This window comes from Meleagris gallopavo, chromosome 2, assembly GCF_905368555.1.
Source record: "Meleagris gallopavo chromosome 2, MGAL_WU_HG_1.1, whole genome shotgun sequence".
Taxonomy (NCBI): domain Eukaryota; kingdom Metazoa; phylum Chordata; class Aves; order Galliformes; family Phasianidae; genus Meleagris; species Meleagris gallopavo.
In genome coordinates, this window is record NC_139405.1 from 50,956,714 (window position 1) to 50,972,849 (window position 16,136).

The following is a 16,136-nucleotide window of genomic DNA, read 5'->3' on the forward strand; positions in this document are numbered from 1 at the left end:
CGTGCTATGGGTTGCATGCACTGCTGTCGTAAGGAATAAAACTTGGAATAAAAACTGTACACATTTCAGTGAATTCTGGAGAAGTTAAAACCTGAGGTAATGGCATTTGAAAACTTCTCTAATTAATTATCTCAACTATCTGAAAAATAGTGGTGACTGCTCCAGGTCCCTCTCAATTCCTCACCCACACTCTCCATAGAAACTATTTCACTTGTCCTATTTAAATGGAATTTCTTTCTCTTACTTAAAAAAAATGCAGACGTATTTTTCTCTTTAATAGAGCTCCTTCCCTGAGAAAACATACCACTAGCAGAGGAGAGGTTTGTTATTTCTACAGGTTGGGAAATATGGACGTAAGGAGCTGAGCAGGATCACAGCCTCCCTTTTAGAAATCTCCTTGGCAAACCTAGCATCCACACCTCTTCCTTTCACAGAAAGGAGATTTCTCCTGATCAGACATCAAATACACGTGGCAGAGGTGGGTTTCATGTGGTCCATGAACCTCGTATTACTGTTGCCACCTGATTTCCTCCTTGCCCTTTGTTTTGGTCTCCCATCACACCTTCCCCAAAGCTGGAAATTGAGTAAGATGTGTTATTGTTTGTGAGATGTTGGCAAAGTGTCTGACAGCAATGGCACAGACCCTGGCCGGATTCTTGAGGCCATATCCCTGCTGCCACACACCAAGGCCTGACAGCACCAGTGCTAGAACACATCTCGGTGAAAGGTGCAGAGTGAGCCCGGCAGAGGGAAATTCCTCTTCTTGCTGTTTAGAATCTTTGTACAGAGGAAACCAAGGAATAACGACTCCAAACAGATAACGAAAGAGTTCTGCGAGCTTTCCAATGGCCTCTGACGGCCGGAGCAGTGCTGCCCGCGTTGTCGACACCGCGGGGCACTTCACAGCCCCGGAGCCGCCCGGCACCAGGAATAGGAATTAGAGGCAAAACCTAACCGAAATGTAAAGGCGCTGCAGGCCCGGGGCATGGGGGACCCACTCGCCCTCGGGGTCTGTTCGGAGCAGCTCCCCCTGTAGCTCTCCCTCCCTCCCTCCAGCCCTCACGGCGAGGGGGGGCAAAGCGGCCCCGCCACTGCCCCCGCATGCCGCGCCAGAGCGCAGTGGCTGCGGGGAGGGGGCACGGCTTCGCTGCCACACCAGCCGCCGCCCGCCCAGCGCCGGGCCGGCTGCTGAGCCGCCCAGCGGCCCCCAGGCGGCGGCGGCGACCGGGGGAGGTGAGGAGGAGCCGCCTGCGCGGCCCAGTGGCGGCGGGCGGGCCGGACGCGGCGAGCGAGCAGCCGCGGGCCGCGGCGGGGAGGGCAGAGCGGCAGCCGAGCCCGCAGCGGCAGCGCCATGGCCACCAAGGTGAGCGGCCCCCGGGGGGCGGCGGGGCGGCTCCGGGGCGCCCCCTGCGCCGAGCGGGCCCAGCGGAGGGGTCGGCGGAGCTCCGCTCGGGCACCGAGGGAGAGAAGGAGGGTTGAGTTTCGGGGTCTGCGGAGTGAGTCCCCTCCCCGGGCCTGCCCCTCGCCGCCGGGCGGGGAGGAGGGGGCTACCGCCGTGTCGCGCCGCGCTCGGGCCCTCGCCGCCACCCGGCCGCGCGCAGGGCTCGGAGGGGCAGCACCGGCTCCGAAGTTGTTTTCTGCTGGATTTCCGCCTCTCGCCGCGCCCGGCGCGGCTGCGGGGACGGAAAGCGGCTGGAGGCCGGGCTGGTGCCGCCTCATGCCCCTGCGGCTGCCGGGCTGTGCGGAGGGAAGGCCTGCGCGCTGCTGGGCCCGGCGTCCCGGCTGTCCGCTGGGTGAATGCGGGGGCTCCGAGGGCTGCGGCGGCGCGGCGGACACGGCTGCCGTGCGGCAGCGGCCGGGCTGAGGGGCGGGGGGCTGAGGGCTGCTCCGCACAAGGAGCTGCGTGCCGTGGTGGCCGTGAGGGCCGGGGCAGCTCTCCAGGGCTGCGGCGTGCGTCTTGCTCTAAGAGTCGCAGGGTCTGATTGGTAGGGGGAAAAAAAAAGGAGGAAGTGAAATTGTTTTGCGTTGTTCTTCAACAGTATCTGCTATTAACGCAACAGTCAAAATTAGCCCATCCTATCCGAAACCGGTATCTTTCTAAATTAACAATACTTATTTACTATACTGGTTGATGAAAGTGGCGGTGCTGTTTTGTCTCTGCTCGTGTAGATGGGTAAGCGTCATCTCTAAGCTGTCTAAATATTCCAAGAGGCTTTTTGGTATTTGAAGTAATACTTTCAGACTGATCTGATTCTGAAACTTGCCCAGCCATGCAAACACTTTTTGTTTTGCCGAGGCACCTGTCGTATAGCACGCTGCTTGTGTGGTGTTTCTCAGTATCAGAGAATTCCCGCATCTTCAGTGGGTAGGATTTGATGGCTAAGTAACAGTCTCCAGCTGTCTGAGCAGAGGGTTACTCACTCATGTTTCAGTAAACCTTTTTAGATGCACCCGAGAAGTGGTGTAGGTTTCAACATCATTAATGCAGTTGAATTAATATAGTGAAATTTATGGCCTGTACAGGTTTTTAGAATATTGTTAATGGACTTAGTTTTATTATTGGTGGTTTCCACTGATTTGAGGGCTGTGTCTGAATCATGTGTAACTACTCACACAACTACACACGTAACTACTGCAGGTAGCAATAAAAATAAAATTACAGGTGTGGATGTAAAGCATAATACACGGTATGCTAAGCAGGCACTGTGCTCAAATGGTTTATGTTTTTTGATTTTTTTTTTTACCTCACTTTGGGCTACAGCATCTATCCTTGTGAGATCTCATGACGTTTTATGCATATATATGGAAGCTTTCACTTCACTTTTTGTGAAATTAATTGTTGCAGTCATTATGGCCTTAGAATAAAGGACATGTCATTTCTCATATACCAGCCAGAACTGTATTGAAATCAGGTGGTACAAGATTTTTTCATTTATTTTTCACACTTTGCAAGAAAGAGTAATTTATTTGCATGTTAAAATTGGGAAGTGATAGCAAAATCTTGACATGTTTCTTTTTAATAGTATTATCTCAATTAGCTGTTAACACAGCATTGCTGAAGAGAAGCTTTCTTTATTTTCTTTAAGCTTCACCCGTGAGTTAGGTCCCTTTCAGCTAATTATCCTACTGTGGATTTTAATTTGCTGAACTTGTTCAAATGTCAGCTGTAATAAAGGATACCTTTTTTTAACGGTGTAAGGGAGTGACAGGCTCAGTAAACAGCCTTTAGGAACTCAGCCAACTAACAAGTAACCATTTCGCTTGGAAATTGTTTTCCTTTTGAAGTTGCAGATATGTTTGCCACCTTCCACTTGTTCTCCTTCTGAAGCATATCAGAATTATACAAGAAAATGTTGACAGAATTGAACTGTAGTTGGTCACCTGGAGTGTGAATTTCAGAAACATCCATGACGTGACAACCTGTATAGCTGGTGGGGATGACTGGCAGTCAGGCGCGGCCTGTACTGCACAGGCTGTCTGTGCTTCCTGAACTAACTCCTGTTTAAACTAGAATGTACTTTATGAGGAGAAAATGGCATTTCTTCTGTAATTTGTTTGTGAACTCTGGCCAGTCTTCTTGCCTTCCTCTGTGATAAACCGTGCGGTTTAAGTTCCCACAGTGCTCTGAAGATGTGGTTTAATCTCATCATCTCCTAGCTCTTCCCTGCACCATTTAAGCTCATGAGTTTTCTCACTGAAATACTAAAACCTTCTGGGGAAATAACTACTATTTTCATGCAAAAAAAAGAAAGGAAAAAAAAGCCTCTATTGATGCTCTCCTGATGTATTAGTTAACTGTCAGCAGGGCAGGGATACTGCAGGCCCCACATCTCCTGAGGACTGTGGGGATTCAGTCTAGTGGTGGGAGCTGGCCTCGCAATCGCTGCTGCTCCCTCCTTGTGCTGACCCTCTGTTGACACTAATGCTTGTCAGACCTGTCCTTGAGTGACTATAACTTGCTAAAATAGCAAAAGATTAACTGAGGGAGAGCAGTGGAAAAGTTTTGTCCATTTCCATCTAATGAAGTAGGTAAAAGTTTGCTCAGAGCAGATGCAAAAGGTTTGGTGCAAGTGCAGAGGGGGAGACATTCACAGTGAAGGCTGGGAATATAACTGGAGAGCGGAAAACAGTGGATGTGAGACTTCTGGTGGCAGTTCTTAGGTTAGCTGGATACTTAACTGTAACTTGGCAGCGGCCTTTCTGGTTTCCTAAGGGCTTGCTCAAGGCCATGCTCTAAAAGCTGAGGCAAGCTTTAAAATAAATAAATAAAATTGTGTTGTTTAGGGGATCCCAGCTTCCCAAATTTCACAGCAATTTAACTGAACCAAACATAAGAGATAGGCACATCCGTGTTTAAGAACTGATACACTGGATATGTTAGCCTGGATGTTTCCTTCATTAATGGAGTTGAATTTACTAATTCCTAATTCTTGACTGTGCAATAAAAAGGCAAAACGAGCTTGAGCTTAAAAGTGTGTAATGAAGCTTAAAAAATTTCCAAAACCCAGTTACAAAGAAAATGATGTATAAATGTATGTCTCTGATAGATGCTTAAAAAAAGTTGCCAGTCAGGTTCTCTCATTCTTAATGCTTCTGTGCTTTCCGTCTTGACTTCTTTGGCCTTTCCTCTTTCCCTGCTTCAGTTTGCAAAGTTCTAGCTTTACTCATACCCTTTCTTTTGTTTTTGAGGTTCACTGAATAGGGAGAGCCACGAATGTCAGGAAGTGATATGCTGACTTTTAATAATGTGCTCCCTACTGTCATCTATATTTAGAGGTGTTTGTTTAAAAAGGTAGGCAAATCCATTTCTTGCAAAAGCTAATGCTCTGCCTTTTGTGAAGCCAGAATTTCAGGATGATATTGAGGGAATTTGGTAGGTGAGTGTGTGTGGATGGAACCTGCACTGCTAAACAATGTGGGGTTTAATGTTTAAAGTGGAGATAGAGCTTGGAGCTGGTCAACTGATTTATAGAAGTGCTGTTGAAGTTGGTGAAGTTACTTTTACAAGCGAGCCAGGCAGGTATTGGTAACCTTCACTAAGTTTGACTCCAAAAATCTACCATTTTTACTTTGTAACATTAGGGACACCTGTTATTTCATCATGATGTTCTTGATTCTTCACTGGCGTGTCTACTTCAGGAACTCTTCTTTATTTGTTTATGATTCTGTCAATAGGTCTGGGCCCTTATTCAGGGGAAGAAGTCCACTGATGTGAAAGATCTTAGGCTGGATATTTTGTTCTTAAAAGAAAACAGATATAACTAATAAATTTTTGCAGTTTAGGGCTTTGGAATAGCTTTTGTGAATGTCATTAGCTAGATGTATTTGAATTTAGCATGATTCTTCTACTTGTGCTGAGGGAAGATTGTTTTATGTCTGAAAATACCAGATAGGAAAAAATAGAATATAGATTATCTTTTTTTTTTTCTGCTCTCCTACTCGTGTAAGTCTCACCAACAGAAGTCTCACATTTTTGTTCCTATCGTTGTGAAGCTGTTTGTATGTTTACACAATGAATCAGGCAGAAACAATTCTTTGTTCTGATTTGCAGCTGGGAAGGGAAATATCCCTCTGTGCCAAGTGCTCCAAACTTTGCATTATGCAAGTCTGCCTTTTGTATTGTCCTGGCTTTGACAGTACAGAGCCTGTTCTGGGAAATTGTATCTTTGAAAATATTCAATTAATCAATCTTAATATTATCAGTGAGTTGGGATGAACTTATACTATCACTATATATATACTATCACTATATATATACTATCACTATATATATACTATCACTATATATATACTATCACTATATATATACTATCACTATATATATACTTATCACTATGCTATGTGAATCGGTTTGTAACAAGACTGGCATGTTCCACTGCTTAAATTCAGCAAAGCAAGACTTAATTGACAATGATTTCATTTATAAACTTAGGATGTGATGGAACAAAACTCGTTAGGTTAAGTAGTCATTTTGGCTTAATGGTCTTAATCTCATGAAAAGGTTTTGTTAAGCTATAATTAAGTAGATGTGAAAATACTTCTTGGGACTTTTTAAAAGTGGTAACAATAGTGTAAGAGAAGGTGAAAATGCTTTGAGGTAATGCTTATTTACCTCAAATACATGACTTATTGTTACAATGAGATATTAGGATGAGCTCAGCAACACAAGAAATAATACCATCATTTTTTGTAAAGGTACAGATTTTTCCATTCTTCTGTCTTTAACCTTGAGGTCTTTTAAAAGTTCAGTGACAAGTGAGTTACTTTACATTCCAGCAATTGTTAGTGCAAGGCTTCTCATATGAGAGCCAGCTCTTGGGCTGGCAAGCTGGCAGGGTGCTGAGGTTCTGTATGATGTTATGCTCTGGTAATGATTCCTCTGACTCAGTTTTTCAAAGCTATTTTAAGTACCTGGGCATTGAGTCATCAGAGACTCATTACCAGAGGTCGTCATTTAAAAATACAATTACAGCAGTGAGAGAGAAGGAACTCTGGTATCAGATGTTATGAGCGTCATCTGGTCTTATAGAGCAAGTGATTCAGATTTTCATTCTGGTCTGATTTTTCCACATATCAGCATCATTTCAGCAAGAAGTCTTTACAGTTAACTGTGGCTTTGGAATGAAGGTTATTTTACTCCATTCTTTCCATGTTTTCCTTTGCAAATTGTCTTCCTCTTTTAGAACCTCTGTTCTTAATGCCTTCAAAAATCGCTTTCAATATGAACATCCCCACGTTGTTCTGTTTATGAAAACTTCTGTATTTGATTAGGATGGCTGGCACATTTCAGAAATGAAAATTTACAGAGGGGAAATGATATGGGAATTTTGCTATTTTAAATGGATTAGTTCCATCCTGCATTGTATTTACGTGCAATTGCAACACAAGTGCTGGAAGCAGCGCTGCAGAGCATTGCAAAAGCAGGTCGTAGGGACTGTAAAACAGTGGGAGTGATTTGTTTCGGCCAGCACTGCAGTAAGACCGATCAACGCTGAGATGACTGGAATTATTTACGTTAAATAGCTGCTGCAGTGGTCTACGTGTAAAGCTAAAACTTTCCTATTTCAAGGCATGCTTTGCAATTGGAAGGTCACTCAGCTTCACTTCAAACTTTTCTGAGAGGGGTGAAAAATCAGAGCTTGTGCCGTTAATTCATTTAGTTAATCATTGCCGTTAATTCATTTAGTTTTATCTCAGCGTTGTCAGCGATTTGTGATCAAAAAGGAGCTTCCCAAGTCACTCCAAGTTTAAAACGCAAAGCGTTCTTAGGACCCTAATTCCACTAGCAAAGTTTCAGTGCTACCGAAGAGAAGAAGGCTGTGCGTGTTGCTTACTGGAAAATTGCACTGGAGCTCTGAGTCTTATCGTTTTTTCCAAAGCAGTTTTTCTCATTGAGCTTCATATGGCTAAGGAACATCTGCCAAAAAAAAAAAAAAAAAAAGCAAAAGAAGCAATTAAAAACAGAATTGTTTAATTTTGACAATTCATCTTAACTTTGACAATTCATCCTCTGAAACCCACAGCTCTTAAAAGGAAAAGGGCATGAGATGCAGCTACTCATGAAAGGAGTTGCCCACATGCAGGCTGGCCCAGCTGCTCTCAGGGAGGGGAGGTTCAGGACATGGTGTGGTGTGAAGGGCGAAGGGACAGCCCTGGGTGCTGCTGCTGAGAGGGCGTGCTCGCAGTAAGTCCGCTAGGTAAGGTCAAACCAGTGGGTTTTTTGTTAGTAAAAATTCTAATTTTCTCCTGTATTTTAGAGCAGCTCTTCAAAAGGAGGCTATAGGCAGAGCTTCCCCTGGGTGTTAAAGGAAGCTACTTTACAGGAGGGTTTTCCAGTATGCAAAGTACGGCTGGAAGGAGGAGGGGGCTATACAGAGGTGCTGGCAGCACAGCTTTAGGCAGGTCCCTGGAGAGCCTGAGCATCACAGCTGCTTCTGGGTACGCAGCGGTGCCTGACCTGGGTTTTCTGCGAGTGGGACTGGCCCAGGTGAAATCCCTCAGTCCCACTCTTATGCAGTGTGGGACTTGTGTACAGCCAGTGACTGTTATTTTCTTGCAACTCATCTCTGTGTTGCTGACTTCTGCTCTGACTTGCCATCTGCTCCTCCTTGGCAGAGGAATGGTTATGTTTTATTTTGTGTCTTCGTATGCTATCTCTGTTTATACACAGTAGGTTTTGAACTTGCTCTCTTTTTCTCAGCATTTAGAGATTACAGTTATCAGTGTTCAGGGCAAAAATAAGTTGTACTCTTGATTCTAGTTTAAATCAAGTAAAATATTGGTTTTCCTGGCTGATACAACAAAAATGGCTAGTTTTCAAGAAAAAAACTGAACAGTTCTCTTAGGGTGGCTTTAAAATGGTTCTCTCTTCTGTATGAGAATTTCTTTCCCCTCCTTTGTCATGAAGACACTTGATAACGCTATTACATTTGTTGTTCTTCCTAGGTCTTATTTAAGTCCTGGGGTGCCACAGAGCCCAGCCAATACAGTTCACCTTTCAGCAGCACCAAGGCCATGACTGATGAAGCTCTTCATTTTGTCATAGAACTTGATCAGATCTGGGAATTAAGCTTAAATGTTTTATCTCCTCCACTGAATTTTAAAAAAGCTCTGGGGAGGTGAACTGAAAATCACGGTACCATAAACTAGTGTGGTCAGTATTTAGTTTTAGCACAATTTTTTCAGCAATACTATCATTTCCTCCCTTACTAGCTCTACGTTTGTCTTATAAAAATGGTTGCTTACAGAATGAAAAACTAAGAACCTTTCTTACTGAGGATAGGTAGACCATATTCTTGGAAGTTTGTATATGGGAGTTTAATTGTAGTTGTATCAACAGCTTGGTCATATCTTACCAAACTTCCAAGTTTTCTAGCCACTTGCAAGGAAACTGCAGTTCAGGCTTGCTTTCTTTGATTTCTTCTGCCAGTATATCCTTTATAAGTGACAGATACAAAGTAGGTGACTGATGTCCGGAACAATTGCTTGGTGTGCTCTGGCGAGGTCTAATGTCTTCTTATGTGAACTGCTGATTACAGAGACTGGGTTGTAACTTTATGGGGGCTTGTGCTTTTATACTCTGTCAACAGAAAAGCTTAAAATGGCTGTAAGCTGGTCTGTATTAGAATGCATTGAATCAAAGTCAAGTTTTATTTGAAGTAGCATCTTTTTTGCATGCAGGTTGATTGCTTTGATAGTCCTTCCTTTGTCTTTAGATTGCCATGTACAGCTGGTGCATTGAGATGCACCACCTGTAACAGTGTGGTGAGTCTGAAAAGGCTTGAAGTTCATTAGATTACCTTAGTGAAACTGTGCATGTCTCTAATTATTGGGATTAATTACTGTTTTATAATCTCCTTGCGTAGAAGAAGCGCTCTTGTGTGACTGCAAGCTGTCTTAATGAGTAGGTCACAATATGGCAGTGTTTATTGGTGAACGTTGCTACTTTTTTCTGAAACCTTTACCTCTTCCTAGTTTTGTTCTCTGGGGACAGGATTGCAAGGGTTTAACGCTGCCTGTTCGGAGATCTCAGGCTGATACCAGGAGGATCAACATGGCAGGCTTCTGAAGCACACAGTTACACTTCTGTTCAGCAGAGAGTTGTGAGCATGGGTAGTTTGACTGCAGAGGCACAATAGTGATTGAATCTGGACGGAGATTTTGATTGCACTTGAGATAAATGTATCCTGCCTAACACCTGTGGAACAGTCATGCAGTGCTTGCTCCGGTTGCGTGTGCTGGTGTAACCAGAATTAATCTTCTCAGTTTGGAAGCTTTTTAATCTGTAGTCCATTTGGAGACTTGGTATAGATTTGTGTTTAGAAAGGAAAATATGGGCACTTAGAGAAGTGTGGTAAATTGGTTTAGAAAAATGTCTTCTGATAGAGTGGGAGTTCCCTACTATCTGCAGTAATTTGCTAATTGATAGCTGGTTCATAAGTAATGCTTTAAGAGAGAAATAATACCTAGTTTAAGCACCTAATGCAGTGGAATGCTCAGACATGCTTAACTGGAGAATCTGAGTCAGGATTTGGAAACATCTCTAAAATCACATGGGAGTCTTGCATGTATTTCTGCAACTGAGTTTACCCTGCTTCTATACTGCTTGGGTGTGGGATTCCGTCATCTGGTTCCCTGTCGCCCCATCAGTATGTCTGTATGGGCACCACCAAGGGTAACTGCACCTTTCTAATAGGATTCTATGAGTAAAAGTTCCAAATGTGTTATGTCTGTGTTGAAAGTACCACCATCTGAATGCTGCTTTTAAAAACTACTATCAAAAAAGTGCTGGACTCACCTGAATTTCAGTCTTCCCTTCTATCTGTAAGCAGCTGGAAGTATCTGAAGGGCTCCTCTAGTCTCAGGTCTGCTCTGCTGTGGTATCTCAGTAGATTGACCCTTCCTCAGCTGCCTGTACTGTACTTGAGTTTGATTCTTTCACCAGACTGCTGCTCACTGTGAGGATTTAAGCGGTCTCCTTATTTTCTGGTTTGTAAATGCAGTTGTGTGCAAATAGTTAGCTTTCCTTAGAAAGAATCTGTGCCAAGAGCTGTGAAGAACTTTCAAAATTTATCAGCTGTGGATGTGTGGGGAGCGTCTTTCCTGATAGATAGATAGAAAGATATTTTTTAGCAAGACAGTTCAGTCCTGTTCAGTAGCTTGCTGTCTCTAAGGTCAGAAGAGCTGATCTGTCCTCACCCGAGAAGAGCATGAGTTACTGAGGAAGGTTAATGTCATTGTCTTTATGTTTAGAGAAAATATTTTTTAAGTATCTTCAGCACTTCAAAACTTGCCTAGTCACTTCTTTCTTACAGACTAGCATTTAGAAGTAGTTGTAAGGTATGCTTACTACACCCTTAATGCTAGTTCTACAAGTGCTGGTGGTTTAAGCCTCATGTATTTTCATGGGAATCTTACCTCATAAACACTTCAAACTTTTCCCCCTGTGCCTTTTGGAAACTTTCTGCTCTGTTAACCATTCCCTTGGGTTGCCAGGCAGAGCTTTTAATCCAGTGTGTACACTGGATCACGTGTCTGCCTGAAGTACTGGAGGCACGTGCAGCTTACTGGATGAAGGGAGGAGTTCCCTGCTCTGTTTCCTCTATAACAAGCATCTTTTTATTAGCAGGACAAAATGATGCATGTCCTTGTTTCTTAGCTTTTTATCTGTATTTAATTTGCTTTTAATGTGCTTATAGTCAGTGTTGTTACTTCCAAATGAGTAGCTGCAGGCTATTGAGCTATTTTACAGTTGAAAAATTGCTCAGAAGAAAGTGAGCCAGCAGGTCAAGAGACACATTTTTCGGTTTGAGTTTATAGAGTATTTGTGGAGCTGCAGCTGGTGAGGGAACTTAGAGTAATGACATCTGAATGTTATGATCTCACTTTCTGGATGAATTTGCTTTAATTCTGATCTTGAAAAGAAAACAAACAAAAAACAAACAAAAAACAAACAAAAAACCCACCCCAATTTGTCAGTAGAGAAAAAGCATCTTTATTGGACAAATCAAATTTTAGTTTTTACTTACAGTTTAATAAAATTATGGTGTTAAACCATGTTTGAAGAGGTAGTTTTAGTATCCTCACACTGGTAGGTTTGTCTAGGTAGATACATGACACACATACAGAAACTGCAATACCTGGCATTGTACAGGCAATGTGCGTTTTCTCAATCTGCATTTTATTAGTTTAAAAAGATCAGCATCATTTTAATTTGCTTTGTAATAACTCGTTATCATTTAAATTTTGGTTTCCAAAACAGTGTATAATTTCTTGAATTCTTAAGGTAAGGTTTCTGGAGGAAGATGGAGACAGTGTTCTTAGAGTCCTTCCACCTGTGATTTTGTTTGCTTCTTGTCTCCTGGGAATGCCTGTAAGAGAAACACGTGTAGAGATTTCTGTACTTGAGGCAAGACAGAAAGTAGCTGCCTTTCCAGGCTCAGAGGCATAAGCACTTTAAGAGATACTTAATATTTCTGCTTAGATTATCCAAATATACACTTAACATGGCAGTCTGGTATAATTGTGATGTATGGACTAAAACAAAGAGTTTTGTTAAATCACAGCACCAGATACTGCTGTTGCTGCAGTGAAAAACTATTCAGTCCTGGGGTATGTAACAGCTTTTGGATGAACCTGGGTTTTAGAATAAAGAGGGAAGAAGGTTAAATAAATCTGAATGATGCTACTGTTGGAAGGAAGGTGGTATATTCAATACTCTGAGGTGGGAAAGAAATGGGATGGCTCTTACCTCTGTTTCTAAAGCATTTTTTTTCCTGTTGACTTTGGATACTAATTGTTCTAATTTTTAGCCTTGTCACATATCCCTTGGGAATGGCAGCAGTGTGGTAGGAAGAAATACTAGCTATTTCTGAATGGAATTATTTGCAGCTAGTTCTTTTTCTCTTTTTCTTCTGTAGACATTTCACCAGGCTTCCCAAATTATGATTTCTGCTTCTCTAGCGTGTTGCTAATTTCTTTGAAAAGATTTATCTGCCCCAGTTACTTTCCAGAAAAGAAATAGGGAATTTGATCTTCTCTCTATGAATCTGGAAGCTACTGCTCCCAGCAGCATGGGAACTAGGACGTGAAGCTGGAGAGCACCCATGAGCCACAGTCTCTTTTTGAAGGAGACCAACCTTGTGAATCTCTATCCCTTGAAAAGTGCCATACTAAATAACTGAAGCTCTGACTAATGTGCTAACTACTAAAAGGAAGGTGTGCATTTATTAGAGGAATTTCATACTTTGAACCTTTTCTGGTTATTTTCTTTGTAGTGTGTGCTGCCCTTATTTATCTTAGGGAAGCTGTCATCTTGTGATACAAGTTTTTTAAACTTTAGCGTGTGGCTGAAACACATGAATCTGCAGCATAATGCAAGATCTTTTTTTCGTAGAAGTCTTATCCATGAGGAAAGTATTTTCAAAGATATGATCAAATTTTGTGTGGGTGCCACTGATATTTTCCAAATTTCGTGCTGTAATGCATGGCGTTCATTGTATATACTTGAACAGAATGATAAAGGATGGATCGCTTACCAGCGTGGGCTTAGATAGGCAACCTACTTTAAAAGCTATGAGCACAATTGGTCATAGATTTACAGAATACTCTGAGTTGGAAGGGACCCACAAGGTTCATCATGCCCAACCCCTGGCTCCACACAACACCACCAAAATTCAAACCTGTGCCTAAAAGTGATGTCCGAATGCTCCTTGAACTTTGACACTTGGGGCCATGCCCACTGCCCTGGGGAGCCTGTGCCATGCCCACCAACCTCCCTGCTGGTGAAGAAGCTTTTCCTGACACCCAGCCTGTCCCTCCCCTCACACAGCTCCATGCCGTTCCCTCAGGCCCTGTGGCTGTCACAGAGAGCAGAGCTCAGAGCTGCCCCTCCGCTCCCTGTGAGGAGCTGCAGCTGCCATGAGGCCTCTCTTCAGCTCCTCTGCTCTGGGCTGAGCAAATACAGGGACCTCGACTGCTCCTCCTACAGTTTTCTCTTCAGACCCATCACCATCTTTGTAACCCTTTGGACCCCTCATTGATAGCTTTGTGTCCTTCCTATGTTATGGTGCCCAAATCCACACACAGTGAGGCTGCTGCCACACACTGCACTGCTCTGCACTGTGCAGTGAGGCTGCACAGAGCAGAGCAGTGCCATACAACCCATTTCCTTGCCCAGTGGCAGTGCTGGGCCTAATGCAGCCCAGCGTGGCAACTGTTACTTATTTAGAGGATTTGCTGTGTTCTATAAATGAAGCAAGAGGGAGAGTACCAGCAAAAAGTAAAAATAATAATAATAAAAAACCACTGAGGAATATATTTGGGTTATTGATATACAGATCAAATTGCAAACATATCTCAAATGCCAAGTGTTTTTACAATAATCCATTTTTTTAGTGCCAGAGTTCTTTCAATTTGTCAAAGTGCAGCAAGGGAAAACCTGAGTGTTGTTGGTTTTTTCTTTTTTTCCCCCCTTTCTTCTAGTATCAGTGAAATAGGAATCTGGAGCAAGTGAGTGGGTAGACATGACACAAGAACTTTATTAAATCCTATGCATCTGTCTTCCTCTTTTCTTCCATACATGCTGAATTCTTCCAGATTTCTCTGAACAAGTCATTAGGGAATGAAGTATTTGCACCTGATCTCAAGGTTATTACACAAGTATTTTAGCTTTCCAGTCAGGTCATTGCTGTAGGATGTTGTACCACTTCTGAAGACTAATAAAATTGCACGTGTTCTGGTGAACTCTCTTTTTAAGCATGAACTTAATGCCATCTGTACTACTTGAAGTACTACACACAAACTAAAAGCATGTGTGTTGATAGTGATATGATAGTCTTGCAGATAGGCTGGAGAAAATGATGTGTTTCTTCAAATCAGACTTTCTGCTGCTCCCGGAGGAGCTAATGGGGAGATGGTTTCTTTTCTTAGTTGATCATTCTGTGAACTGGGGGGCCTGTAAAGCAATGCTTGTGTTACCAGTTTTAGAGACCTTCCTATACAACCATAAATCTTCATTTTTTTTCTTATAACTGAGTTTATACATTGGTATTTTAGCTGGAGAAGAAAAGCTTTTTGTTACAGTTATTAGCGCTGTCTGCTAACACCTCGGTTTTCCTGACCAGCAGTCTTGCTTTCTGTTTTGCTGCTCTGTAATACTTCGCTGTTGTTATCAATCAGATGAAATAATGTATTGATTACTTCTGGGGCACCTGGCTAACATGGAGACTTGAGATAACACAACAGAGGCTTCTATTATTTGTAAGTTCTTGTAGTATTATGAGTTCTATTTCCAAGAAAGATTAGTTTAGATAAAGGGTTTCTTGCTCTCTTGCTTGATCAGATTTAAAGTTTATCTAATATGCCACTTTAAATGACAGGCTAAAACTTTTATGCTAGATCTTCCCTTAAGGTTCTTGGATGAATTATACGTGTTTTTGTCAGATGTTCTCTGCATCAATTTCAACAATTTGTAGAAAAATAAATATAATCACTTCGTTATTCCTGAAGGTCTTTTCTGCTTTAAATTGGAATTTAATAGAAAGCAATGAAAAGGTGTTTGGGAATATAGTCTTACATACAATTGTGGCATAGTATATAAAGCAGAACTGTTCTTTAAACACTAGACAGCTTTGTTAGTGTTTCAAACAATTTTTTAAGGAGCATAAGACTAAATTCAATACATGTTGAAGGTATTGTGTCTAAAAACTTAATAATTAGGTGGTTGGGTTATTTTTTCCCCTTGCTCCAGTCAATATATAACAGGCTACTCTCATTATGTGCATTTGCATAGTTCCTCCTGTTTAAAAAGAATTTTAGAACATAATTTTACATCTTACTTCTTGTGTACCCACATCTGCAGTAACGCTTGGTATCCTTTGGCCAAATTGCTTACTCTATGAAACAGTCCCCTTTACCCAAACTGGAGTTGAAATGTGTCTCGTAGAAGAAAATATTAATTGGATTGTTTGCTGCCTTCTTCCCCTGGAAAAAAACCTGTCCAGGCAGTTCAGGAGACAGCAGAAAACAGCCAATCTTAAAATGATCATCTCTTACATGCTCTAAGGAGATTTTAATGCCATAAAGTCTGTGTTAACATTCAACTTGGGGTTCTAATTCAGAAACTGTCAGCTCCCTACTTGTTGAAATTATTCTTTCTATGTCCACTATTTCTGCTATTTAAGTCGTACTTCCTCCATTAAATCTTCTGAATGTGACAGAAGACTCACTGCTGTTTTCTTTTAACATATAGGCTCGTGTTATGTACGACTTTGCTGCTGAGCCTGGAAACAACGAGCTGACCGTCAGTGAAGGGGAGATCATCACAATTACCAACCCGGTAAGAGAAATGAAAAACAGGGCTTCAGTGCACTGTCCTGACCTATTTCCAGCAAATGAAGGAAAAGATGTTCTAGGTGGCATCTGAAATCCCTGTCTACCTTCCCCTGAAGTAGCACATGAACTAAACCCAAAGAATTTTCCAGCAGTGTTGTGGTAACAAATACAATGAGCACAATTCTGGAGAATGGAGGCCCTGTCAGACTTTGCCTACACGCTTTGGAATTGCTTTGGAATTTTTTGCTTGACTTTTTTCATCTAAGTAGTGCTGAGTGCTAGGGCAGAAGGGTGAGCTAGTG

General features: G+C 42.3%; 1 protein-coding gene and 1 long non-coding RNA gene across 3 annotated transcripts in view; one reads left to right on the forward strand and one right to left on the reverse strand.

The window, feature by feature from the left end:
- The first annotated feature begins 1,049 nt into the window (after window positions 1-1,049).
- The window catches only part of SNX9 (sorting nexin 9), a 59,086-nt gene continuing 43,999 nt past the window's right edge, over window positions 1,050-16,136 (forward strand). For both annotated transcript variants that reach the window (XM_085217115.1, XM_085217116.1), the window contains exons 1-2: window positions 1,050-1,363; window positions 15,752-15,838. In XM_085217115.1, coding sequence (XP_085073241.1) covers window positions 1,352-1,363; window positions 15,752-15,838 — 99 coding nt within the window. In that variant the 5' untranslated portion in view covers window positions 1,050-1,351. The remainder of the gene's footprint in view (window positions 1,364-15,751; window positions 15,839-16,136) is intronic.
- Window positions 3,003-11,048, reverse strand: LOC146544975 (uncharacterized). Its single transcript, XR_014881362.1, has 3 exons — window positions 10,918-11,048; window positions 10,298-10,602; window positions 3,003-7,417 (listed from the first exon to the last, which is right to left on the reverse strand). It is a non-coding gene; the product is annotated as an uncharacterized LOC146544975 (long non-coding RNA).